The 27,872-nt window shown below is 60.1% G+C and overlaps 1 protein-coding gene across 1 annotated transcript; it reads right to left on the bottom strand.

Annotated features, from left to right (window-relative positions):
• Positions 1–158: 158 nt before the first annotated feature.
• Positions 159–27,827, bottom strand: QSOX2 (quiescin sulfhydryl oxidase 2; the record flags this gene model as incomplete). Its single annotated transcript, XM_082842380.1, has 12 exons — positions 159–1,245; positions 3,180–3,368; positions 6,993–7,143; positions 8,398–8,520; positions 10,501–10,630; positions 10,838–10,972; positions 12,235–12,380; positions 13,853–13,943; positions 14,078–14,183; positions 14,790–14,838; positions 16,413–16,513; positions 27,497–27,827. The coding sequence occupies 12 exons, from the start codon at positions 27,825–27,827 to the stop codon at positions 701–703; spliced, it is 2,097 nt and encodes a 698-aa protein (XP_082698506.1). The 3' UTR covers positions 159–700.
• Between the last annotated feature and the right edge of the window lie 45 nt (positions 27,828–27,872).

Raw genomic sequence — 27,872 nt, 5'->3', positions numbered from 1 at the left:
CCCCAAAGGCCCTCCCCTCCCACAGTGGACGCAGACTGGGATTCGCTTACAGCCTCTGGTCACCAGATTAACAAGCACAGACGATGTCCCTGGAGACTAGAGGGGCACCACCCTGCCCCGCAAACCCACCGGCCCCCCTTCCCCTCTGCACTCTCATCTCCACGTCTGCAGAGCCCGGGACGACTGACTAAGGGGCTTCCCTTCCCCGGTCCGGAGCTGCCTCGGCGCCCGGAGACGTTCTCTTGCCTCAAGCAGAAACAACCAAGCGGCGAGTGAACCACTGAGATCACTGGCTTCGAGGAGCAGCGGGAAGGGGAGGCGTCCGGAGGCCCCAGCGGGGGAGGGAAGAGAGGGCATTTTCTCCAGATCCCAGAGCGAGGCCTTGCAGTCTAGCAACTCGAGCTGAAAGCGGGCAGCAAAGCTCTGTTCGTGGGGCCTGGCCTCCCCACTTCTTTGTCAGACCCGGAAGAGTAAAAGCAGACAAGGCTTTCCGCTCCAGGATCTGTGCAAGGCGCCACCTGAGGGCCCCAGGAGTGCAAACAGTCTCGCCACGTGCCGGGTGCGTCCCCTGCAGGGAGAGCACGTGGGGGAGCGGAGGGCGCCATGGAGGCGACACCAGGTCCGACGTGTTGACCGAATCCCTGATCTGAAGATTAAAGCTGCAGGCTTTCTGAAGGCGGTTCCGCGGTCTCGCCGCGTCCTACACGGACGGGTGGTGGTGCTTGACCTTCCACCGCTTGGACCGCACCCGGAAGAAGAAGTACATGAACATGAGGAACAAGGACGAGGCCACGTAGAGCACGACGCACAGGCTCATGTCCAGGCTGGAGAAGCCCGTCCCCAGGAAGGCCGCCCCCGCCCCCGCCCCCCGGCGGCCCTCGGCCCCACTCAGACTCCCAAGCTTCACGTCCAGCGCCTGGTGCGACCTCTCTGACAGGCGAGGCCTGGGGGGCAGCACGCCAGGAGGACGGAGACTCTCGGCACCTTGGTCTGCGGGCGGCTGCCCTGGGGAAGCGTGGCCCCCCACCCGCTCCGCGCCCGTGGCCGGGGCGCCTTCACCGGCGTCTCCCAAGTCCGAGGAGTACTTGTCCTCGAGGTTGTCGCTGCCGTAGTGCCGCTTCAAGAACAGGAGCACCTGGTCTTCGTTCCAGCTGGTCAGGCCCTTGATCTCCTCGTGGCAGGCCGGGCAGAGGTCCGGAGTGGGCCACGGAACCTTTGGGAACTTCGGGTCCTCACTCGGGTGGCCTGTGAGGAGGAAGGGCCACGGTGAAGAGGCCTCCCGGCCACCTGACCGCCCACACCGGCGCCGTGGGCCCCCGTGCCTCCTGCCTGCCCACTACCGCCCTCTCCCTCCACGGCCTCCACTGCCACCGTCCAGTGGGGTCCACACGACGCTCCCCTCCCATGCGCCCTCCCTGCACGGCTGCCGGCACAGCACCGCGCGTCCTCCCTCACGCCCTCTGGTGGATTCCCGGCCCACGGCACAGGGAGCCGTCCACACTCAGGCACCACCACTCACCTGGCCAGACCCCGCCCCAAACACCCAAGCGGGCTGGCAAGTTCCCAGCTCCACGCCCTTGACCTCGCAGCCCTGCTCGAGGGGCCCCCACCTCCGCTGTCCTCCCTTCCCTCAGGGTGCTCCCTCAGCATGAGGACGGGCCGAGGGGACCCTCTCCCACGCCCTCCCTCGCTCCCTCGTTCAACACCCGTGGGCAGAGCGCTGCCTGGGCTGTCAGCCAACGACTGGGGGGCAAGCCCTCGAGGCAGAGCCACGAAGCCCCCGCACTCGCAGCTGCACTTCCAAACTCCTGTTTCTCTTCCACTTGCGAGGCTGTGACAGCCCCGGCCCCCCGGCTCCCACAGGCCCCGCTGACAGCAAGCATGGCCCGTGGCTCTCCGGGCTCCTGGAACTCGCTGACCTGACTTGGGGCTGCCTCGCCACCTCAGAGTGCTTCCGGAAGCACACGTAAAGGGAATCGGTCAGTCTGTGGGCCTCCTGAATCGGCAGAGGCGCTCTCCCCCGGCCTGCTCACCGTGCGCACGATGGGCCGCGGCTGGGCAGAAGCTGGAGGGCAACGCACACCACTCAGGGCCTGGGTGCGCCCCTTTGGGGTCTGCGTCCAGCGGGGGGTTTGGATTCACACCCTGAGACGGGAGGAGATGCCAGAGTGTGTCCGGCGCAGCACTGCATGGACCTCAACCCCGAGGCCAGAGGCGGGACCGAGGGGGCTGGGGGGACACGCAGAGTCTAAGGCGCCTTTCTGGCGCAGCATCCCGTGCGGCACAAGGCGGCGCCCGGACACGGCAGCCTGGCTGGAGTCTCGCCGGCTGCTCTGGGGCTGAGCGCTGCCGGGACGGGGTCACCATGCGGCCCCTGAGAGGGCGGGCAGACTGACGCCCTGGCCGTGGAGCCGTCCGTACCAGGGCCACAGCGGAAGTGCCGTCACCTGCAGCCGAAGGCGAAGGACAAAGCCGCCACCGCGAGTGGCCGCGGCCACATGACTGGAGCCGCGGCGGTCAGCTCCGAGTCCAAAGGAAAACCAATTCTCTTTAGTGCTTTAGCTGTAAGATGTTTTTATGATGCGGCGGATTAAGTAAAAACCAATAGTTTAGTGGCATTTTCTATTCATCTCTAGTAAGATTTATTTCTCAGTGGATTATTTTTAAGCCTAATTTTAATCTACCATTGATTTAGGAACAGTTTGAATTACTTAACTCTGAGAAAATACACGCGCTCTAGTTTTTTTTAAACAAAACCACCCTGAGGAGTTTGGTCTACGGTCTGAGAGCAGGTTTTAACGACGCTAAAATTTTCCTTACTGAAAATTAATTATATTCCAAGTCTTCCACTGTCGAATTTACTCAGGGGCCTAGCGGGCTACCGAGGGGGACAGACGTTTCCGTTTCCACACAGCCCGGGAGCCCTGCAGTGAGAGAACAATCTGGAACACCGGGGACTGGCAGCCGGGAATGGCTGTTGTCTCTGGCAGCTCCCTGGCCTATGTCACCAGGAAGCTGACATCTGGTCAGGGCAGACGACCCGGCCGTGAGCCCCGCGGGCAGGCAGGCTGGCATGTGGCGGGCAGGCAGGGCGGTGGCGCAGCTCAGGTGCCATCCCCGCCACCCACAGCTCGGGCTCCGCACCCAGGCACAGGCCACGCGGAGTGGCTTCCGCTCACCTGCCAAGCGGCTGTTGACCACGTTATGCTTCTTCCAAAGCCAGAGGATTGCCTGGTCCGGGGTTTTCACGGAATCCATCGATTCTTTAGCCATTTCCTCAAAATGCTCACCGCATTCCTTACACCCGAAGAAGACGTGAACGTACCTCCTGATGGCCTGCAGCACTGCCTGGGGGTCGTCTTCAAACCCTGCGGAGGGACCAAAGCATGTCGGACTATTTCCACCAGAACCGCAGGGCCTGGGGTGGCATCGGGGAAGCCAGGGACGAGCTGGGTGCCTGATACAGGCCGCGGGCCAGCCCCCTGGGTCCTCGCACGGACACGGGAAGAAACGGCTCCTTCCCAGACGCCCACTGCGACCGCGAGATGGCTGCTGCCCCGACACCGCGCCAGATGCGCGCAACCCAAAAGCAGACGGCCGCCTGTGTCCAGCTGCCGGAGCCACTCCAGGACGTGCACTGGCCTTCAGGAGAACGAGCCAGAGGCCTGGAGCTATCAGGTCTGCCAGGAGCCCCTACCCCACGCCCAGAGGTCCGGCTCGCCCCAGGCTTGAGTCCCACGTGCGACTTTCCGCCCTACACGCGACCCCGAGGCTCGTGCCGGGCGTGGCAGCCGCTCACTCGGAACCTGCAGTTGCTCTGCTTGGGGATCCTTGCGGAGCACAAGCCCGAGTACGAACCAGGCCTTAGGAGGGGCCTCCGGGCTTGCCGCCAGCCCCGCCCTGTGGCGGATCTTCCACGAAAGGGGCAGCGACGGTCACGGGCTGGTCAGCTGCTGGGGCTCCCTCTGGGAGCGACGGGGTGGCAGGCTGGTGAAGGTCTGCACTCTTTCAAAGAGGCAGAGCCCCTCCGTGTGAGGAAACCCTCCAGCATCTGGCAGCCACACAGACGGTTTTCATCACCGGCTGTAAACACAGACCCTAACGGGAGGACAACGGGTGCCGAGTAAAGGCCCTGGGAGCGAGGGGCACGACGTCTGCAGAAAGCAATGTCCCCAAGAGCAGGACGACGCAGCCTGCAGTGCGCTGAGAGGAGGACCCTGAGGACGGCAGAGGGGAGCAGCACAGGCCTGGACCAGAGTCCTGTCCAGACACTAACACGGGGGACTGGGCGTGCGAACAAGAGGCTGTGAGATTAAAGCAGATTAAATGTCAGCACTGAAAGAAATCCAGCAAAATAACTGGAAAAAAAGAAGACACGGTTTTGGAGGCTGAGTCCATCTTAACGGCAGCCCTCACGAGCCGCCTCTCTCTGTGGCCGGTGCGGTCCTGACGCCCGGGAAGCCGGACCCGCCCGGAGAGGCCTCGTGGGCCGTCAGCCTCGGCAATCCTGCTCGAGTCGCTCAGAGAAGGCCCGAAGCCACACCCCGCCACCTGCCCCGGGCTCCCAGTGTCTCCCAGGGCAGCCAGGGGGCACCCAGCCCCGAGGCCACGTGCACATGCTGCGGCCTCACTGTCGGCCGGGCGCTGCTGTCCCAGCTGCGGGCCTGTGGCTGGCATCTGCTGCGCCCGGCGGGGTAATCCTCCTTCCCGCGCCCCCACCGACCCACTGCACGCTCGGGCCACCCTAATCTTTAAAGTGGACAAGAACCTAAACCCCTACCTGTGGGGGATTAGGGGCCGCGGCAGGCTTTTCAGTCGATGGGGCTTAAGCGTGCAGTAAGGAGAGGAAAACCCTTCCAAGACATAATCCGGGTCTCAGTCTGACCCAATTCTTTCGGCGTGAGACAGACTCCTCGGACACTGCTTCCATTTGCGCGACGAGGAGAAAGCGCGCTCGAGGCCTCCTTCTCTGTGTGCTCTGTCATCCCGCCGCCCTCATTCTGCCGGCATCGGTGCTGCGGGACTTTACAGCGCGTCCCGGCGACGACCTCCTCCCTGCTGTCCCCACCTCCTTCTACGTGTCTCCCAGTTCTCAGCAGAACTTTCCGCACAACTGAGGCTCACGTCTCAGACGTGGGCTCCAGCGCCGCGGCCGGCGTCCCGCCAGGCAGTGCTGAGGCTCTGATCTCACCTGCTGTTGGGCTCCCGAGCTTTCTCTTGAACACACCCTACGTGTTCTGCTGTGAGATTCGTAAGAGAATTTTCGATTGAAAGCCCACCTCTCCCACTAGACCCCGGAGGAGTGGAAATCCAACGTCACCTGGAGCAGGGCCGGGGGTGGTAGAGATGTCTGAAGACGCCACATGCCCCTCTGCTGCTTCTCCCCGGCAGGTGGCCTCTATCTCCCCACCATGAACCTGGGCTGGATGAGGCCTGGCTGAGCGACAGGCTGTGGCGGATGTGATGCCCAGACCCCGAGGCCCCTCCCGGATGTGGCGATGCCCGTGGGGAGCTGGCGCTGCCTGGGGGCCCGACCTTCTGAGTCTAGACCTGTCAGCCGCCGCCACCTGAGCGAGGCCACAGGTGAGCCCGTCCAAAGAGCCGAGCCCCAGAACCACGAGCAAAAACCTGGTGGCTGTTTTAAGCCACGGCGTCTGGGGTTCGTTCGTTACACAGCGAAAGGTAACTCTGAAAGAATTTTACAATTTTACTGGAAAGAATATTTGGACGGTGTGGGTCCCAAAACTTCACTTTGACTTAATACAGATGTCAGTGAACCTGAATGATTAAAAAAACAAAACTAGGACTTCCCTGGTGGCGCAGTGGTTAAGAATCCGCCTGCCAATGCAGGTGACACGGGTTCGAGCCCTGGTCCGGGAAGATCCCACGTGCCGTGGAGCAACTAAACCCGTGAGCCACAGCTACTGAGCCTGCGCTCTAGAGCCCGCGAGCCACAACTACTGAAGCCCACACGCCTAGAGCCCGTGCTCTGCAACAAGAGAAGACACCGGAATGAGAAGCTCACGCACTGAAACGAAGAGTAGCCCCCGCTCGCCACAGCTAGAGAAAGTCCGCGCGCAGCAACGAAGACCCAACGCAGCCAATAAACAAACAAATAAATAAATAATAAAATAAATAATAAAATAAAATACGGAACTAAAAGCAGACATTCCCATGGCTGTCAGGTGCCTGTTGAAACTGAGAGGCATACACACAACGCAGTCCAGAGAGGATCCAAAAATCCAACACGTTTTTTAGCGCTTTGCGTGGGATATAAACGTGGTCCCACCTCCTGTAGCCACGTCTGTGTCATCGCCTACCCTCGTGGGCCTACTGGCTCACTTCTAACGAACAAACATGGCAGAGGTGACGGACTTAACACCACCGAGGGCCCCGATGAAGCCGGCTGCCTAGGGGGAGGCCACACAGCGAGGAAGGATAGCCCCCCATGTGGGGCGCAAGTGTCGGGAGGGTGTCTCTTCCTCTCTTCCCCACCGTCCCGGGCCAGCACTCTGCGCCCAGGCTCTGGGAGACCCGAAGCCAAAGACCCTGGTCAGGCCACACCTGAGCGCCTGCCCCACCGACGCCGCGAGATAAGGAGCGCGCGCTGCTCCAGGTGACTTGTTAGAAACACCAGGTCACCATACGCTTCTCCAAATGTGTTTCATTTACTCCCGTGTTCTTTAAAGCAAAGGAGGAGGCGCTGACACCGAGCGGCGCTCCTGGCCAGCGCTCCCGCACTCCGCCCATGACTCCCATCCCCAGGGGCCAGCCAGGCCCTGGCCGTGAGGGAAGAGGGTGGGGACTCGGCTCCGGCACCCCGAGCCGGCACGGGGGCTGAGCAGACCTCCAGAAAAGACGCTCACCTCCACCCTCCTTAGAACGGACCCCGGGCCCCCTGAAGGCACGTCACCCTCTGCGTGAGCTTGGGACGGCCCCGGCAGGCAGTAGCGCAGCACCCGTGTCGGGTGGCCCAGGTGGGGACAGCTCACCTGTGCCGTCCAGCGCTTTTGGATGGGTCCCAGCTCGAACAGTCAAAGTGTGGAACAATTTCCACAGAGAACACGTGTAGCCCCTCAGCTCTGGTCGGCTTCCTTGACATCCAACCCACTTTATGTGATTAGTAAGGAATATTCCAGAAATCTGGGGGGGGGGGTAAGAAAACAATAAGAGATAATTGAATTGTTAAAATTAGTTGGTGGTGGAATTCCCTGGTGGCGCAGTGGTTAGGAATCCGCCTGCCAAAGCAAGGGACACAGGTTCAAGCCCTGGTCAGAGAAGATTCCATGTGCCGCGGAGCAACTAAGCCCGTGCGCCACAACTACTGAGCCTGTGCTCTAGAGCCCGTGAGCCACAACTACTGAAGCCCGCGCACCTAGAGCCCAGTAGCTGCAACTGGAGAAAGCCACGCGCTGCAATGAAGACCCAACACAGCCAAAAAACCAAAAAAAGTTGGTGAATGTGGTCAGTCTTGATTGGGCGGTGGTTACACAGGGAGCACGTCTATCAAAACTTCAACTGTACATCTCACCATGTGTAAATTTAAATCCAATAACGAATAAATGAGAGAAAAAAAAAGTCTCTATTTTACTAAAAGAGTTCTCAAAATACGGAAACGTGGCCCGTTCTTTTCCAGTCTTTGGGGAGAAGGGAAGAGCTCACCTGTGTCCTCATGAAGCAGCCCTAGGCAGCATAAAGACACCTAGCTTTTTTTTTTTGACACCCATCTTGTTTTAAAGTTAGAATTAGTTACAATGAGATTCATAGGAGAAGACTAATAACAAAAAAATTCAATGGTCAGGCAATTCTCCATCTGAATGAATAGGACCTTCACCTTACAAGCAGCGAGCCGAAGGCCGAAGGGCTGTAACAGCCCAGAAGTGGGGCTGTGAACTGCGCTCTGCGGGCGTCCCGGTCCCTCGGTCCCCACGGGTGACTGCACAGGCCCGGCCCCTGCGGGTCTGAGCCCCTGCTCTCGGCCACCTTCCCTGTCACACGGCTCAGGTCCCATGGAGCAGAGGCCAAGGCTAGAAACCGGCACCCACAGGGCCGCTGGAATCAGACCCCAGGGAGCCTATGCCCTGGAGCCTGTGGCCACCGACGCCGGCCCAAGACCCTGGCTGCACGCCCGGCCTGCACGGCAGCTCGACCCATCACCTTCATTCACTACTTTAAGTGTGAAATCTAGATGAGTTCACTAAAAAAACAGAAAACAAACCCTAATGCTTCACTGCCTGACAAAAGCCCCATCGTCTCGGTCGGCCGTCTGTCCCAGACCCAGGCAGAGGGAGCTGGAGGTTGCCGTAGAAACCGGGCAGAACCGGGGAGGGAGACTGGCGGTGCATCGGCCGAGGGCAGGTGCAGGGTCCCCCATGCTCGTCGAAGGGGCTGCCTCACCCGCATCTTGTTGTTGACCAGGTCGAGGACGGCGTCGTAGGGGATCCTGTCCAGGGGCAGGCTGGCCAGCCACTCCTGCAGCGTCTCCAGCAGCTTCCTGACCGGTGGCCGCCCGGGGAACAGCTGAGCAGGGAAGACCACACTCAAGGACGGGTCGGGGAGCGGCCCCCACGGCGCGGCCTCCCAGCGGTGGAGACCGGGCCTGCCCTGCCCTGGACCCACCAGCTGGAGGGAACAAGCGTCTCCAGTCCACCCAGGCTCCGACGGAGAACAGGGGTGGGGGCTCTGGGGGAACCAGAGTTTCCCCAGAACACAGACAAGGGGAAAGCCCGCACTGGACCCCATTCCTGCAGCTCCACCACCGCCCGGCACCCGGGACACAGCCACGCGTCCTCACGCCCGGCGGCCACTTCACAACAACGGACCACACGGCCGCCGGGGGCCTTATTCATCACGTTGTCAAGGGCTTGTGGGCCTTTCTGAAATCACTGCCTACTCATTCCACGCTCCTCATGGTATATCACGCTAATCCCGCCCGCTGTCCTGACACTCCCTCGCCTCCCCCGCTGCCAGCTCTGACTGTCAGACTAACTGGAAAAGGTATGCACACCCCTGAGGCTTCCACGCAAAGTGCCACTGCTGGCTAACTCCACGTCGACACTCAGGCCGTGCTGGCAGCCCGGGAAGCCTCGAGTGCAAGGATCCCAGCGGTCCTGCAGTCCTTCTGTGAGGAACTTCGATTAGATGCTGCCAATGAAATGTGCACATTCAAGGCTGAAAGAGCTCTTAGAAACCTGGGCTGAGACCTTACTAACAACGGTGCTGAGACAGATGTCGCTGCCTCAGCTGCAGAAACAGCCAGAGCGGAAACACCGCATCTTCAGCTCTGCAAAATCTGGGTCTTGCCAACATTGGTTCCAGGGCACCACGACCAACGGACCAGCATTTAAAGTTTAAGTAAAGGGTAGAAATGCTATTCAGAATAATTTATGCTGATCTGACTCACAGGCTCTGCCCACGTGTGGAGCCCTCCAGTGTGACGCTGGACTGGAACGAGGGCAGAGAACGCGAGGCACGTGTGCAGCAAGACCCCTGTCCCGACGCGGAGGGCAGGCGGGGGCGTTCCTAAGGAACGAGGACAGTGGGGGGGCTCCGACCTCTGCGGGGCGCAGCGTGAGGAGAACTGTCTAAACAGCTTCCGTTTATTCATTTGAAACAAATCAGGTGACTCCTTATTCCCTTGAACGTAAATTCTACCTCCTGAGTTTCTTCAAAGATCTTACAGCGTGAGTAAACCCTGACCAGCTGAAGTGTTGGCTGTGAAGCACCTTGAAGCACCTTGTCAGGGACCGCACACACGTGGCAAGGGAAACCTTTCAGAATTAAGCTTCCTTATCTCTTAGGTAACAACAGTGTTATGAAGGGTGGCCTCTGGAGGCAGCCACCGTAGCCAGCGCAAGACCAAAGGAGACCAACAGCGGGCGGGGCGTGTCTAGGGCCTGGGCTATCTCAGAGAGACCTCAGAGAGGAAGGGCCAGGGCCAGGGCTGCTGGGCCAACAGAACAGGGGCCCAGGTCCACTCCCAGGGAAGAGGGATGACCGACTGCTCCAACCTCTGCCCAGCGCAAGGGCTCTGGGCCCAGAAAAACACCACAAGCCTGGACTTTCAGCTCTGGAGCTAAGAGTTCTTGGCAGGAATATAACCCGGACAGCCGCTCCCCTCTAAACGGGAGCTGACACAGCAGCCACCGTGTGCCCCCCGCCCAGGGCCCACCCGACACGACACCGCAGGCCGCAGCCATCTTCCTGCCCGGAGGCCCGCCGCTCCCCACCTCTCCTCCCAGCTCCCCGACGCACAGGCCTCCTGTCCACTCCCCGCTCGTCCTGCTGGCCCTCAGGCCTTCCCCGGGCACCGCTTGCCCCGAGCCAGCAGGGCCCTCTGACCGCGGCGCTGCCCTGCACAGTCCCCGCCCCCCCGCCCAGTGCGCGGGCGTCTCCACGTGGCCAGGAGCTTTGTGCCCCGCAGGCCCTCAGCACACGGCAGGCGTCTGGGTGAGTGGAGGACGGGCGAGGTCGCGTGGTCAAGCCCAGACGCCCATGCACCTTGGCCAGGACGGTGACGAAGTCCTTGAGTGTCTTCAGCTCGGCCCCGGCCAGGGACCTGCGGGCTGCCAGCTCCACCCTCAGGAGGTGGTGCAGCCCCGATTCCAGGTCAGCCGCGTACAGCTTCGACCTGGGAGGAGACGCTACAAGGTCAGTGTGGGCGCCTCTCTCTTCACGCAGATTCCCGCATGCTGGCTCCTACCCCAGAGGGACGCCACCCCGGGGAGACAACGCGGAGAATCCCCGAGCGCTGGCGGGCGGCTGGCGGGCTTCTGAGCGAGCGGCCCTGCAGTGACCCCCAGACCCCCAGCCAGACACTCCCGGCAGCGTCGCTCACCTGTCAAATTCCCTCCACACCACGGCTTCAGAGTTGTCTTCTTTGCTGGGTTTTTCAGGCAATGAAAGCGATTTCTTCCTCACATCCGGCAATGACTTCAAATAAGAGGAGAAAAACGATCGGAGAGGCTTCCCGCTGCGAGAAAGAGGAGGGCAGGGCACGGGCTCAGAAGCGGGCTTCGGCGGCCCGGCCCCCGTCCGCAGGCGCCTTGTGGCCCCAGGGTCAGAGCAGCCCTCCCTCTGTAACTCCAGGGTGACGTGCACCACCCAGCCCAGCCATTCTCTGGGCATCTCCTGCAGGTATCTTGGGCGGGGTGGGATGGTGGCAAAGCCCGGGCCTCGGGGAGCTGGCCCCCCACCTGAGAACATAACATCCCCACCGAACAAAAATGAATCATAGCACTACGCTGGTTTGAGCACCTGCCAAGGTCAGCTTTACCCTGTGGTTCCGACATCCTCTGCCCACAGGCTGCCAGCTCCGCGTGGGCGTCCGGAGCCGGGTGGGGAGGGGGAAGGAGCGCCCAGCCCCTCCTCACAGCCCGGTGGCTCCTGGGCACTGCAGAGTGGCCCCTCCACTGGCGGAGAGTGGAGGGCTGTGAAGGCCGTTACTGTGCCCTCCCCAGGTAGCTCAGGGGCCCCCCAAAGGGTCCAGAGCTTATTTTCATTCCCCAAAGGAGAACGCAGCCGTTATTGGTAAAAATATCAACGTCACTTTATGTTGAGGGTGTACAGGTGACGCTCTGCGTTGAGGGTGTACAGGTGACGCTCTGCGCTGAGGGTGCACAGATGACGCTCTGAATGTAAAACGAGCTTTTTCTCCGAAACAAGATAGCAGTTTGCTCAAGGCAGGTCTGCTGTAGAGCCGGGCGCCCCCGGTAAGACCTCCTGGCTTACGCTGAATTCCATTTTTTTTAAAGAATAGAAAATACACCCAAGGAACTACGGCATGCTTGAGGCTCCTGGGGGCAGCACCCTCGGTGCCCCAGCTAAACTTCCCAGAGACTGAGACAGGAGCCCCGAGGGAGGAAAGCGCCCGCCTTCTCGCCGCCATGTCCACACGCGGTGCCTCGCCAAGAGCTCCGGGGCCGCGGGCGAGGCTGGCCTGGGGCCTCCGGCGTGAGGCTGGGGGGCCAGGCAGGCAGCTCACCTCCCGGCCTGTGATGCTCTCCCAGCCTCGCCTCAACTTGCTTCCTCTCCAGCCGAGCTTATCTACGGGCGTGCAGGCACCCAGCGCAGAGGCCAGCGGCATTTTCATGATGGTGCTGCTGGTGTCAGCAAGGCGAGCGCCCGTGTGGGGCCTGCAGCCGGTCTCCCCCACCACCCCACACAGCAGTGAGCGCCCAGGGGCTGGGGGTGTCGGTGGCGTCACAAACATCCCTGAAGCCAGACTCTACTTACACGGTAACTAATCCGTGGGACCCGTTTGGGTAAATCAAGTAACACGAGGGGACAGAAGAAACACCGAGCTTCTGCAGAAAGGCTTTATCCCAGCCCAGCGCTCTCTTCACCTCGATGTTCTCGTAGGGAATCAAGTCTAAGATCACCTGGGCAATGAGAAAGTAGGCCGCCTTCGCTGTGGACGGCAGGGTCCTCCGGAAACGGACTGACGAACGCAGCTTCTCACAGCATCGCAGCTCATCCCCTCTAAGCCAGACCACCGACATCCCTGTTCTGTGGCCCCTTCAGGCCCCCGACTGTTGCACGGCAGGAACTACAGCCTCCTCACCGAGCAGACCATCGGAGGGGTCTGTGCTGTGCTCCTCACACATCCTCCAAGGCCCTCAGTCGTCAGACAGGGACGGTCAGCCCCACATGAGCTGGGGCCGCGCCCCAGCCTCCAGCTTCCCCTCCACCCTCGGGGCCTGCGTTGGGAGGCTGACAGCATCCCCGGTCAGCCGTTCCTCCCTCCAGAGCTGCCCAGTCCAGGGCTGCTGAGGCTGAAGGCGCAGTGGTGGGGGGCAGTGGCAGTGGGACCCCCGGGTGGCATCTCAGGAGCTAGAAGAGAGTGAAAGACTAACAGCAAGCCCCAGGCGTGCCACCCGGACAGTCGGGTGCGGAACCACCTCTCTCCCAGGAGCGACAGAGCCATGTCCCAACCAGGGGCCTTGCTGAGAGCAGGAACCGGGCACCCGCCTGGCAGCCAAAGCCCCACTGGGACCACCACCCTTCCTTCCCAGAGCCCCGACCTCGGAAGAACAGTCGAGAGGCCAGCAGAGGGAGGAACATGGCACCCGGGGCTAAGTTCCGGAGTGAGGTGTCTTCTCTCAACCCTAGGAGACCTCGGGGTGAAGGATCCCTGTCCTCCAGCCCGGCTCCTGGCACCTGGATTTTACTGAGACTTTGCCAAAGGCAAGGGCTTCAGACCCACACGTGTGAAGTGATGACAAAGCAAAGATTCACGACAGAAACACTGTTTTCCAGAACCTGGGATTTGGCAACAAAGTTGGGAGTTCAGAACACAGCAAAGAAAAAATCCTGATCATGACGCCTAGGAGGGCTCCCCTGGTGGCGCGGTGGTTGAGAGTCCGCCTGCCGATGCAGGGGACGCGGGTTCGTGCCCCGGTTCGGGAAGATCCCACATGCCGCGGAGTGGCTGGGCCCGTGAGCCATGGCCGCTGAGCCTGCGCGTCCGGAGCCTGTGCTCCGCAACGGGAGAGGCCGCAGCGGTGAGAGGCCCGCGTACCAGAAAATAAATAAATAAATAAATAAATAACGCCTAGGAAAGGGAGAATGCCCTCAGGGAAGACGCGCGTCCCGAGGGCCAGGTCTGCCGTGAGTCCCTCCTGGCCACCCCCCGGGGGACCAGGCCCCCCACCCAGAAGACCAGGCTGCACTCGGGAGCTGCTTCCTCTCCCCTTGGAGGCAGAGCCTCACCCCAACAGGCTTCTCTGTAACCAGTGCGTCTGCTGAATAACACAAACGCCAATCCCGAGAATACGACAGATCAGGCGGACGTAGTTACTGCCTCACAGGAATCTGATCACAGACCCGACACTGGAAGAGGCGCAGACAGTACCTCACGTCCAACGTAGGAGCTGTTGCTTTCAAATAAGACAGCCACGTAACGGCCGCCGCTGCTGTCAATGAGAGAAAGAACGTCCCTGGGCCTTTGAAGAGGAAAAGAGGCTTTCAGTGCTTTCAAGGCCATCGCAGACCAGCGCCCACGTCACTTAAGGCAAGTCGCTACTTTACAAAATTACACTCAGCTTGCAGCGCACCACCTTTCTACAGCACTACGCACCGAATGGGGTTCAAAGACGGGCACCCGGGAGGCCTGCCTTCGTCCGTGTGGCTCTGCAGGAAGTCGATCATCGTGTGCCGCACCGTCTGCGGCTCTCTGTCCGGCCCTGCAGGGCGGCACCCACCGTCACGGCCGCGTCTGCCTGCCGAGCGCCCGTCCCACCCCAGGGCCCCGATAGTGCGAGCGCACACGGCCGTGGATTCACATGCCGGGAGGCCTCTCAGCAACCAGCGTGGGAATCGGTGAGCTCCAGGGACACACGGCCACGGGGGGGCACCCCCCCCCACGCACGCACACGCACGCGGCGTGGAGACAGAGGCATGTGTCCATCTACACCAAGTTCAGAGGCAGGCAGACTGCCCTCACTGTGGGCTCCTGGGGGGAGCTGGGGGGATCACTGACAAAAATTCATCGGGGTGCCCTTGTGATGTGTGCACTTCTCAAACTTTTCTTTTTTCCAGAAAAGTTTACTTAAGAAAATAAATTTCCCACCATATTTGCCAAGGAAGGCAAAGCACTGAAGAAAGAATTCTCGCTGAAACTAGGACCGTTTGAACCCTTACAGGAAAGGAAGGGCCGATGTGCCGATGTAAATGCGCCAAAGCCGGGGTGAGGGGCAGACCCAACCAGGGCGTGTTCTAGTCTCACGTGAACAGATTTATCTAAGAGGGAAGGAATCTAGGACGGTAGAATAGAACACTTAGGTCCTTACCTTTAAAATCTTCTCCAGTTGTAAAGTCCTTTGCAAATGCTTTAAAATACTAAGAAGAAAAACACAGAACAAATAAGAAACAGCCTTGCCTGGCGTCTGTGTAAACGTTTAATCTTTAAGCAACAAAACGACCATCGTCTTTGAGAGCTTTAGTCCCTTTGTTCCAGACACGTGACGCTGACTGATGACGAACCACATTTCTGTGTGTTTCTGTGGACGCCAGTGTTTCCCTCCAGATTCACGAGCGGCTGCTCAGTACCAAGCGGAAACCTGCTCTTTGCATTTTCTGCCCCAACAGGGCTGGAGCTATGGCAGACGGCGCATCCCCTAAAGGCTCCTGGTGCTACATGTTCACGGTATGTCCGCTCAACGACACAAAAATCCTAGGGACGAGGGCAGGCACTATATCAAGTGTCTTTGAGCAGAACAAAAGGACTTTACATCAAAATTAAAAACTTTCTTCGTTAAAAGGCACAGTAAAGACAGTAGAAACAGTGACAGGCTGGGTGCTGACACCCCCGGACATGCATAGCTGAAGGAGGGCGAGTGTCGGGAAGACACAGGACTCCTGTAAATCAGTCATAAAAGCACACACGGGGGAGAGGAAAACGGGCAAATGACACCAACAGACAGGGCCACCCGCGGAGTAGTGATCACTCCCTGTCACCTGTCAGCAGGGAAGGCCCAGCACCGCCCTCCAGGCCGGCGCCAGGTGGCACAGGACACACACGAGTGCCCGGCGGCTCAGGGCCTGTGGCGGTAAACGTGCTGCCGGCGGAGCCCAGCCCCACCCAGCGTGCGGGGGATTCTAGCAACATCCTGTGAGGAAAGAGGCGGCCCGAAGCTCACACACAGCACACAGAGCCCTGTGTGTAAAGCTGAAACAAAAGAAGACAGGAAAATAAAAGAGTAACACGTTTCGACACGGGGCTCAAGGGGAGGGTGACTCTGGTGGGGCTGGGGCACCAGGCCGACCAGTGGGCACGGCCCAGCCAGGAGACGGATGCACGGCTGTCACCAGGTCAACACTTAGAGGAGAAGCATCTGACGCTGCGCCACAGAGAGCGTGGGATGTGAGGGCTGAGAGGCTGGGGGGTCTCCAAGCTTCTCAGAGGTCACTTCCAAAAGCTCAGCATTTTCCCTGAGATGTAAAGTCACCGTGATGCGCTCGGGTGCAGGCGAGTGACCGCACACATGCGCACACAGACCTGGGTCTGCTTCTCAGCTTCCAGTCCGCCCCCTAGTGGGAGAGACAGGGACAGGCCTGTGTGAGGGACAGCCGTGCAGGCACACGGCTGGGCAGGCCGGCCACACGCCGGCTCCCAGACCCATCGCCGCCGCACACCGACACCTGGGGGCTTCAGACCGGCTCTCAGGGCAGCTCCCGGCCATTCCCCCACCCGCAGGCCTCACCCACCTCCCCTCGCTGGGTGTAAGCAGGAGCTGCGGGTACCGTCCCACCACGACACGGGCAACCCAGCAGGGTGGGAGGAGAGGCGCCCCTCTGCAAACAGAACCCCCCACGTTTCAAGACGCCCGCCCCAAATGCTGAAAGCGCAGCAATTACACAGCTGGTGGGTTTCAACTTAAAGCCGCCGCCACGCGCAGGGAGGAGGTTCTCACCCGGAAGGTGGGGTAGAAGTGGATCTCGTAGGCGCGGCACACCTCGTGGTTCTTCTCTTCCGCACAGTCCAGGGCGGCGACTCGGATGGCAGCGGCCCAGTCTGAAAAGCAGGAGTGAGACCGTCAGTGCGGGCCCGTTCCCACGGTCCACCCAGGCCCGCAGCCTCGCGGGCCATTCCGCAAGCCCGTCCACGCTCGGGACAGTCCTGAGCTGAGCTGGGAAAGAGGATGGGACCCTCATCAGCGCTGTTGCCTAACCTGCAAATCGCCCCGCGGCCTCCTCGGTCTCCTAATTAAACGACCCCGAGACGGATGAGAGCGCTGGGAACAGAGGGCTGCCATCAGCCCGTGGCCGGCCCTCTGTCAGGGACACCGAGCCAGTGTTTACAGTTTAACTGGATGCACGTGGTCCAGGCCATTTAGCCAGAACGTTCCCGTGTACTCACTCGAACGAGAGGAAAGGCCGGCAGCGTCTGGCCCCTGGTCTTTCAGGCCAGAGACACAGCTAGCTGTGTGCAAACACCAAGGAAGCAGTTCCGAATCCTTTCCCCGAGGCCCTTCCCACACCCTCAGACACTGCTGTGTTCTCGGGAGTAGAAAAGGAGCAGTTTCAAGTATCTTTTTTCCTCCTTTAATATCAACACTTAACCAGCTCACAGTTGAGTCCTGTTTCACTCAAACCCTGAGCCCCTTCCCAGCGGTGCCGAGTGGGCCTCCGCCAGCCAGTCGTTTCAACATAGCCGACCCCACGCCTCCAAAAGGGAAGAGCTGCTTTCCCAGCACAAGCGTCCTCCGGGCGCCACACCAGCTCAGACCAACATGCTTCAGCAGCAACAAACATCTGGTCGGGAGTCCGATCTTCCTAACTGTCCCATTTTTGCTTACTTTGTTTAAATCGCGTCCAAACAAGGCCCGTCTTCTACACCCGCAGTCTCCCACCATCTGGATTTTGTGAGTGCCCCCTGCCCCCCGGGGGTTTTCTGTAAACACGCGGACCTAGATCTCAGCTTTGGGGGAGAACAGTTCCCAGGTGGTGTGGCATCCTTCCAACAGGAGATGGGTGACCTCTGGCTGCCTTCCTTCTTGCTGACACCTCCCCTCCCCCGCCCGCTGCAGGCCAGACAGCGGGCGGGGGCAGTTTGTACAGACGAAGCTGTGCCCCAGAGACCCCGAGGCGCGGCTCACCCAGCAGTAAGGGCGGAGCTCGTCTCTTCGGTCACCAGCTTCCAAGGAGCGGTCTCCCCAACATCCTCCAGTGAGGTTTTCCCTTTAAAGATTTGCTCCCTTCCTCTGGGACGGTAAGATTCCCAAATGTTTCCTGGCTCCTTGCCTACAGGGGGATGGGCTGCAGGGGAAGTAAGATGAGCTGGCGGCCTCTGCAGACACACAGAGGAGCAGAGAAGCACCCGGGCAGGCAGGACCGGCCGGAGGGGACGGGCCAGGGACGGGGCGAGTCCCGCTAGCTGCCGTCTGCACCATGTGACTTCTGAGTGGGAACTGACAACGGTCCATCCCTGAGGCGCTGGTGAGTTCCGACAGACACCGCCCATCTAAACTAGTCATCAGGTTATAAATCACGCCAAACGGGTTTTCTCTGAGTGTTGCTACGACCTGAGACTCCAGAGGTTGTATTAAAAGCATGCCTGGAAGGAGAGAGAAAATACTGCCCATCACTAAGTATTATGCAAACATGACGGCTTCTACACACCAGCAATTCAATCATTACTTTTTTTCTCCACCTCATACACTACTTTTGCTTAAAAATACATGCCTTTGGGACTTCCCTGGAGGTCCAGTGGTTAAGATTTCACCTTCCAATGCAGGGGGTGCAGGTTCGATCCCTGGTCGGGGAGCTAAGATCCCACATGCCTCAGGGCCAAAAAACCAAAACACAGAATAGAAGCAATATTGTAACAAACTCAGTAAAGATTTCAAAAACGGTCCACATTAAAAAAAAAAATCTTATAAAAAAAATGCCTTTTTCCTCTGTAATTATACAAAATATTTACCGACGTTAATATAATGCAAAGAATCAAGTAAAAAAAAAAAAACAAAAAACAAAACCAAAGTTCTGCTTTCACAGTCAATGACCGAATAGTGTTGCACTTAATGTGGCCTCAGTGAAACCGGTTCACCTCGAGGACATTTAAATGGATGGAAAACAAAAATCACAGAGCCCTCCCAAATCACAGGTCACATCTTCCTGCAGTCTCCAGTTACAAGGACCTGAGGAAGAACAGTTAATATTCTCATCCACTTAGTGCGGCAGAGGCCCAGACGCAGGACAGGATGCACGGCTGGCAGGTTGCTGGGCTCCCAGGGCCACCTCCGCCCCGGCGGCCGGGCTGTGGGTGTACTCGCCACCGCGCTCCTGCCACCTCCTCCCCGGCGCACAGACACAGGGCTTCAGGGCTTACTGAGAATCTCCATGGCACACTTTCACTCCATCTTCAAAAAAAGTGCTCTAGGACCCAGACAGAAAGAAAACGGAAAACTGCTTCAAGAGCTGACATTCAAGAGCCAGCCCCGGACAGAAAAAGCCGTTCACGAGGGTGCAGTTTTCACGGTGGGACTTGGGCCCACTTTTTTGTTTTTCAGATTTTTCTTAATAAGCATGTGTTGTAGAAAACTTGGGAACCTCAGGGCACCTGCGGGGGCCGCGTGTTACGCGTCTGTGCACCGCAGGCCGCGCGTCCTGTTCCTTAGCTCACACCTCCCAGGATTCCCGGTGCAGGAGGCCGCAGACAGCACCCAGCACGGCTGCCACGCGCGGCCGCAGGGAGAGGAGGCCGCAGGCCCGGGTGCCGGCCCTCCCAACTCTAACACGGCGCTGGCTTCACACACGGCCCCGCTTCAACAGCTCCGCGACCGCAAACGAGAACCGCGGGCTCCACGGGCTGTTTGGCCCGCAGAGCCGAGTCGGGGCCCGGTGCCCACCCCAGCCCGAGACTCTGCCCGGCCAGCGCGGGGACACCGGCCCCACCACGACGCGCCCGGCTCTCAGCCCACAGGACGCAGTCCTCGGGCGGACGCTGTCCTCTGAGTGGCCGGCCACGTTCCTCCTCAGTGTCACACACGTCGCCTCCTCACAGGGGCCATCCCTGGCCCTGCCCAGGAGTGGTCGCCAGGGCAAGAGAAGCCCCGCCAGCCTCTCTTCCCAAGCGGAGCAAGTTCATAGGTCACGCGCTGTGGGGCCTGCCTGGCGGGCAGCTGGCTGTTACGCAGGAGGGTCCTGGAGCTCCGCCCGAGGTCCAGTCGGCTCGGTGGCTGCAGAGCCCGCGGCCCGCCGTCCAGGCAGGCAGAGAAGACGCCGCACCCCAGGCGCCCGGCCCACCCTCCACCGAAGCGGAGGGTCCCCCCAGGATCTTCTCCACGCTTGGTCCTGCTGCCTCCAGACAAAGACACGCCCCACTTCCAACTCGGCGCCCCCCGATGCTGCCACCCTAACGCCCGCCCCCCCAAACCCTCAGACGGTCACACGTGGAATGAAGCAGCCGTCTCCTCTGACAACTTCTTTAAAAGGCCCTGCACAACGTGGCCCCTTCTTGAACGCACAGACAATCCTTGTACTCCCAACACATCTCACACCTTCTCTTCACTAGACGTGGGCCACCCCAGAGGGCAGGAGCCCGTTCGCGAGCGTGGCACCCCACCCCGACCACAGGATGCAGCCACGTCACGGGCCGGAACGCATGGACGGGGCCAGGCCGACCCGCACGACGCGCCTGTGCCGCGAGGGCCGCTGTCACCTCCTCCCTCCTGCTCAGGACTCAGCTCTCAAGGCAGCTCTGCCGCTCGCGACCCCGGGCAAGCCTCACAGCCTAGCCTGGGATGCGACTGTCTCCCTTCCTGCTTTACCGGCGAGGAAGTGGCTCCAGGTCCCCACGGGATGGCCGAGGGGGGCGGGGCGTTCTGCCCTGGAGCTGTGCCGGGCCGGACCTCTGGGCAGTAGCCAGGAGGGCAGAGGAGACCGCCAGGCAGGGAACCTCCCCACCTCCTGTTACATTCATGACACACGGATCTCGAGCTCGCTTTTCCTTGCTTTTGGCCACATGGCATGTGGGATCCTAGTTCCCCGACCAGGGACCAAACCCGCGCCCTCTGCAGTGGAAGTGCAGGGTCTTAACTGCTGGACTGCCAGGGAAGGCCCAAGCGTGCTTCTCTACGAAGTCTCCAGGCAGGGCAGCCCGCCCTCAACTGGCAGGTCACCCTCGTCCAGCTCTGCATCAACTCGCACCTTCCCAGTGAAAAGGTGGAAAATTCTTCTTGGCCTGACGCAGGGGATGCTCGGGTGGGGAAACAGGCTTTGCTGGGGGTGGGCGCCCGCATGCACCGGCACCCTGGGAGCCCTCCTGGGAGGGAGTCAGTGTGCACCCACCATCCCTTCAAGCTGGGACCGGGCCGCCGCCCTGAATGGACCCCGAAGGTCCTCCAGCCTCACTGTGTCCCACCCCCATGCGGCAGGCAGTGCCGGACAGCATAAGGACACCCGGCCGGAGGCAGAGCGTCCGGCCCACACCCGCTCTGCCACCAGGTTTCGAGGAGCTGGGAAGCTTAGGAGTCTCCTTGTGCCTGTGTCACCCCAGCTGTAAAACAGAGACTAGATTACACCTTCCTACTCAGGTTTTTGGCCTCCAAAGCGCCTTCAAGTGTCCCAGGCACCCAGTAGGTAGACCCAGCCCTTCAAAATAGGGTACAGCTGCCAGTGGCTTCGAAATGAAAAAGAAAAAAAAGTTGAGGTGTTACCTGAAGAAGCAACGGCGCCTCAGGAGCAGTCCGGCCGCGCTGAGATGCTTTGTGGGACGTTTACGAAAAACTTACGCTGGCCTAGTCCTTCCTTGGACACCTCTAATAGATGGAATGCTCGGTAAAGTTACTAGCATGAGGGGTCCCTACACTGAGTCCATCCTAAGTCAGTATCAGGTATAAGTTTCAAAAAGCTAAGAGCATGACTCATACATTGCAGAGGGAACAGGTGTCACACATGCCCTTGACCTGGTGACTGAAGGACCCGTTCGGGGTGAGAGAGGACCAAGCACATGGCCACCAGCACCAGCCCAGCTGAGACAGAGCTGGCCAGCGCCAGCAGGGTTCCCTTTCCCACTGGACAGAAGGGATTTGCATCTCTGCCCAATCAGGTCTGTGAGTTCACTGAGGCTGGGTCTGAGCCCTGAACTAACGGTCAGAACCTGGGGATGAGGCCACATGGCACTGAGAGGACACGAGTCCCACCCTTCTGTCCAAGTTTTACATGTGTCTCAACAGCAGGATGTGGAAGAAAACTAGCCCGACTGGGCAGTGCCTGGCCAAGGGCAGGAACGGCAGCTGGGCCCTGGAAACGAACACGACAGTGCGGCCACAGAGCCCCGGGCTGCCAGCTGTTTCACTTGGCAAGTCTGGGCCAAACCCCATCTACCCCAGAGTGCACTCCACCTGGAAGGCCGTCCTTCCTCCCGTTCGCAAAAGGATGCTACACCCCACACACCTGAACGCTCTGGAGGACAAGCGCTACTACCCTCCACAACCCACCCCCCGAGCCCCTCAGCCCCTCACGAAGTGAGCTGGCACGGGGTGGGGCACCTCCCATCCCCGTGACACTCCCGCCGGCCAGTGGGCCTCTGGCCCTCAGTCCTCCAGGGAGCAGCCGGGGATCCTCCAGAGGAAGCAGGTCATGCGGCCCCGGCTGAAAGCTACTCCTCCTCTGCTGGCCAGGAGGAGGGAGAGCGCGGCTCCCCCGGCCCCTTTCGAGCTGGGCCCTCTGGGCGCACCCCAGCCCTGCCGTGCCCCTATGTGGCGGGCCCCTCGCCCAGCGGCCCTGCCCTGCGCCGCTCCCACCGCCCCACTCCCCTTCCCAGGACTTACCCCCCCAACCCACTGCCCGTGCTGCCCGCTTTCTGTTCACTGTCCGCACCTCCCCCCAAGGACGGGGTCCACGGGAGGGGGAACGCACTTGGATTAATGCAGAGCCGGAGTCCGACGCTGCTCCGGCAGGGCGCACGCTGGCGGGCAGAGGACAGCCCCCTGCCCGGCCCGAGGGCTCCCGCGTCCACAGGCGGCCGGGGCTCCACTCCAGACGGCGCACCCCGTCGGGGGGCACTCTGGGGCGGGGCCTGCCCACACCTCACACGGAGCCGCGGGAAGGCCCGGAAGGAGGCAGATGAGGGAGAATTTCGGTTATAGAGGCGCCAGCAGCCACTGCAAGTATCCCAGCAGATGGGTGGCATTCACGCCACACAAAAGGGAGACAGTCTATTTTATCAAATAAAATGCAAACCACTTCAGAGGTTGAGCTTCGGGGTCTTCGCCCATTCAGCTGGTACCCTCCCCTCCTCCTGCCTCTCCCACCTGTTGGGACCCCACCACACAAAGGAGAGAAGCGCTCTAAACCGAATGCAAATTGCCTGCTTTCAGGACGAGACAGCGTCAGCCACCCCCAACTAGACACGGGGGTGAAGCGCGCCAGCTGCGAGGCAGGGAGGCCGCCAGAGCCTCCACAGGGAGCAGCGGTGAGGTCCGTGCCCGTTCCGCACTCCCACTCGTGAGCCCGTCTGTTTTCAGTACCACAGGCTTAAAAAATACTCGTGAAACAATTAAGCTTCTATGCACAGTGGACTAAAATTTATTTCAAGTTTCCTTGTCAAGTAACCATATTACTTAACCTAACAGGATTAAACTTTTCACCGTTACTTGTCAAGTTCTAATAAAACATCTATAAAAGTCTGATTTACGGTCAAGCAACAACTGCTCTAGAAGATGATTACAGTGCGGATGAAGGGACCTCCGAGGCCTGAACGGGCGCAGCCGAGCGCAGTGCTTAAGGCCCGGCTCCATCCCGGCCTCCTCGCCCTCCTCGCCCTCCAAGTCAGGGCAACGCTGGCCTTTCTGATCCCACATTCCAGCTGCTGGAGGACGCTCTGGTCCCTGCACACGCCCCTTCCTGGACGAGCAAAGGGCTGCTTAGATAAGCTCCAAGTTCAGGCTGCAAACCAGGACACACAGGCCTCGGCAGAAACTAAGCCTCACGCTAAGGAGCATGCGTTACACACGAGCCCCCAGAGCAGCCTGGAGTTGGGTGCCCTGCCTCAGCCTCGCCACGGGGCAGAGGGCCGGGACTGGGTCTCCAGCGTCCTTTCATCCCCCGAGTTCGCCCGGTGTGGTTAAGCTGACACTGTACGTGGTCCCGCAGGCTTTGCAGTGAGCCCACTGGACGCGGACAGGCTCCTGCTGGCTGGAGGCTGTGCATCGCGGGGCAGGAAAAGCCCCCAAGATGGGTGAGGTCCCTGACTCGCCCGCACAGCCCAGGCCCCCAAGATGGGTGAGGCCCCTGACTCGCCCGCACAGCCCAGGCCCCCAAGATGGGTGAGGCCCCTGACTCGCCCGCACAGCCCAGGCCCCCAAGATGGGTAAGGCCCCTGACTCGCCCGCACAGCCCAGGCCCCCAAGATGGGTGAGGTCCCTGACTCGCCCGCAAAGCCCAGGCAGGCCGGCGGCATTTACCACCAGGGCTCCTTCACTCAGTGTCGCGGGCTTCACACGGCGGCGTGTCCCTCTGGACCTGGTCGCAATGAAGTCTGGGTCTTGCAGACAAGTCTTGGTGGCGGGAGCCCACGACAAGTTTTGCTGGGCCCGTAACGGGGGAGGGAGGGGGAGCACCCCTGCCCACCCACCTCTCTGGGGTCCAGGTGAGCTCCCGTTCCAACAGCACCCCCTCCTCCCTCAGTCCCGCCTCCTGCGGTGCACAGGTAATGACCCGTGGGGAACACCAGGTGGTCTAGTTCACGACCACGAAGCCTGTGGCCACGCTGACCAGGAGACTGCTGGTGATGAAGAGCTCACTGGGAGGTGAGACCAAGCCCCGGCAGCAAGAAGGGGCCCGGCTGTCCCCGCAGATGCCAGGAGCGAGCCGTCAGGGCTCTGGTGCCCCCGGCCTGCCACTCAACCGTGTGACCACACGTGGGTGACGGGAAGAGAAGGGGTGTGCGGCAGGTGCCTGCCTGCCAGCTCCGGGGCGCCCCTCTGAGTCTCTCATCAAGAATTCTGGGGCCAATGACAGAAAACCTGCCCCTGCTTCCCTGGCGCTCTTCCCCAAAGACAGAGCGGAGGAGAGATGGGCCGGGACAGACACCAGGACCCGGTGATGATGACAGGGACACTCCTTGCCTTGACAAATCTCGGTGGTGGCGGGCTGCCCCCCACACAGGTGTCTCAGCTCCCACCTCAAGAGGAAGCGGCACCACCAGCTGAGCTAACATCACAGCTCTGGGCAAAAGGGTTTTCAGGGACGCGGCAGGGTTTTGTTTTGCGAAGGACTTAGAAGTGACAGGCCCGAGCCAGATCTACATAAACGCCGGGAGGACAGCTGGCACCCAACAGCAGATCTTTTGTTGGTTAAGCCATCTTCTTCGAAGGAAAAACAATTATTTTTAAACCTTGAAAATATCAGCGAAGAGTGAAAGTTCAATCCAAACCTTTTAGGAAAACAAAGGTGTCCCTAAGCTGTGCACAGAGAGGCCCTGCTGAGCGGAGGAGGCCCGCCTTCTGCAGACCCCCACCCACTCTGAGCAAGTGGAAGAGGCCACTTAGGAGGCGCTCGTGGGGGGACAGCAGTGGAAGCAGGTGCTCCTCTAGCTCAGTGACCACCCCCCCCCCCAGGCAATCTCAAGCCAGGGAGTAGAGGCTGTACTGTAACCACCCACCTTCTAGAAGCCACAGTGCTGTCGAGACTGGGGTGGGGGGCAGATGGGGCAAGCTGGCTGGACACTGCATTTCAAGAGGGGTGGGAAGAGGCACCTGACGGGCCTAGTCCAAGGCCTGCGTGCCCCGGGGACTCACCGGACACTCCAATTCACAAGTGACTGAGCCGGCCCAAAGCAGTGACAGCGGGAGTGATGACTGCGCTCAGACTGGCCCCTGTGGGCGCTGGGTGCCCTCTCCCCTGCGTGGCGGCCCGCGGCCAGAAGAAGACGCTGGGCAGAGGGGCTGCGCCAGCCTCCTCAGTGAGGGCGAGAGCACTTCTTCCCAACGCGTTCCACGGGGACGTCGCGGGAATGAGGCACCGGAAGGGCCCTGTGGCCAGTCACGTGGGACCCCAGGGCCAAGTAACGGGTTCCTTTACCGAGGAGTTCTCGTGTGTGGACAGCCACGAGGGGGTACTGCATAAGCCACGCTTCCGCCCCCTTTGGCCACAGGCCCATCCCTGCAGTTGTCCTGCAGGGTTAGTGTCCCTGAGCACAGAAATCCTCCACCTCTGGGGCTTGTGCTGACAGGACGCCAGGCCTCACACCCAGAGCTTCTGATCCAGCAGGCCTGGGCCAGGGCGACCAAGTCCCCAGGTGAGCTCTCTCTGGGGACCCCAAGTGCCAAGGCTCTGACTCCAGTCAGAGCTGGTGCTCGGGAGCCCCCCGGGCAGTTTGGCTCTCAGGGCCCCCTGGCTGCCGCTGCCCTCACCCCGCCCCGCCTGCCCTGTCTTCCGAGCCACAGCTGTTTCTCACTCAGCCACATCTCCTGTCTCAGGCCTGCTCTTCCTGCTTTGACTTGTAGGATGTCCAACTCATTTAAGATAACCTTATTTAGCTAACAGTTAAGTTAATCACACCATTAGGTATGGGTTTTACTAGTTTTGGTTCCAAAAATAACTTTCCTTCTGAGTTCCAGGGACAATTTTCAAGGCTCCTTACATGCTGGTTCAACTATGAAATAGTTTGCGACACTCAAAGCTGGTTTATAACATTTATATTTCAGACACTAAACTGCAACAATCAAAATATGCACAGAATAGGTGACAAACGTCTTGCCAGAGCGACCCGCGTTTTAATTTACCTGTGTTTCCGCCGCCCAGTGACAAAAGAGAATTGCAAAGTCCTCTGTTTGGTGTCAAAGCAAAGGCTTAAAAAAAAAACCTACTAAGGAGTAAAACGTCCGTTTCATAGTCTCTGATTTCAGTTCTGACCAGTGCCAAACACTAGGGACTCAAGAAAACATTAGATCAAAGAACAGACCCTTTCGAATCAACAGGCCCCAACACCCTAAGGCAAAAGGAGACGCAACTAAAAATAATCATTTACAGTCAAGCACAAAAGCCCTATTTAGACTTTTTAAAAGTTTCCTTATGAGTCTGTCTAGATATGAAAAAAATCACAACAGGGTTGGATGTAAAACTAAAGTGCAGGAAGAGAACCTAGCAATTTGTTGCTCTCTTGCCCGCTGAAATACATAATTAGAGGTCAGCTCAACCTCAGCAAGAGCCCTGCCAAACCCAGCTCTTGCCGGAGACCAGCTCCCACTTCAGAGCAATTCGCATTCCGTTCTGAAGCGTGGCCCGCTTGCAGGGAGGCTGCAGCAAAACGCCTAACTGGCTACAACTCTGCCATTTAGAGCGGCCAATAGCCTAGTGACCGATTAGCAATTTGCAACATGACAAAGGTGCCAAACATCAATAAACTGTGGGAACATGACCAGAAGTTTGGTGGGTGACAGATTTATCCAAGGCTGCACGTCCATGAACAAGGAACCAACCAATGAAATGCTTTGAAGGTCTTTTTCTGCTTCTATAGAGAAGTCTCCAGCACAGTTGGACATCTATGTTGTGGACACTCTGAGTATCCACTATATATGCTCAGCTAACCAAACCTGAAGAGGATGAAGAAGGACTTACAGGGAAAATAGCTTGGAAGAGGAATGGGGATGCTCAAAGAATGAGTCGTCTAGGCACTGGAGTGGAATTACTGAGGATGGCGTGCACGTCGGGACACAGCTGGGATAAAGGCCTGGGGCGTTAATGAAGGTCTTAGGGGCTCAAAACTAGGGGTCTGGAGAGCTAGGCGATAATGGGAAGGCCTCCCTGTCCCTAGCTGTGGAGTGAGGGCTGGAGGAGAAGGGTTCTTGTCATTCTGACTTAAGACGACCGACTTCCCAAGATCTCACCGGTCAGATGGGAGATATACCCCGGGGTGCGGGCCAGCGGCGGCCTATGCGAGGTGCCCCCGTAGGGCAACGGGAAAGGGGCCTGAGAGGCTGCCGCGAGCCGGAGGGCAGGTGCCAGGCCGAGCGGCCGGGGTCGAGTCCCGCGCGGGGGCGCGCCTCACCTCTCACGTCCCCGGCCAGGGCCCGCCAGGTGGGCGCGTAGCCGATGCAGTGGCCGCACCACGAGGAGTAGAACTGCACGAGCCACGCGGCGGAGCTGTTGGCCGTGGCCCCGCGCACGCTGCCGCTGTCCAGCACCCACACGGCGTCCTCGCCCGCGCGGTACAGCCGCGCCGCGCCACCCGCGCCTGGCCCCGCCGCCGCCGCCAGCAGCACGAGCAGCGGGGGCAGCCGCGAGGGCCGCGCCGGGGGCGGGCGCCGGACTCGGGCCTCCGACCCCGCCGGGGCTCCCGGGCTGCGCGCCGCCGACACCGACGTCCCGGCCGCCGCCATGTTGGGAGTGCCGCGCCGCGCCTGACCTTTCACCCTGGCAACCGC

The sequence above is a fragment of the Leucopleurus acutus genome (assembly GCF_964270905.1).
Source record: "Leucopleurus acutus genome assembly, chromosome: 7".
Taxonomy (NCBI): domain Eukaryota; kingdom Metazoa; phylum Chordata; class Mammalia; order Artiodactyla; family Delphinidae; genus Leucopleurus; species Leucopleurus acutus.
This window is presented reverse-complemented; position numbering and strand designations above follow the sequence as displayed.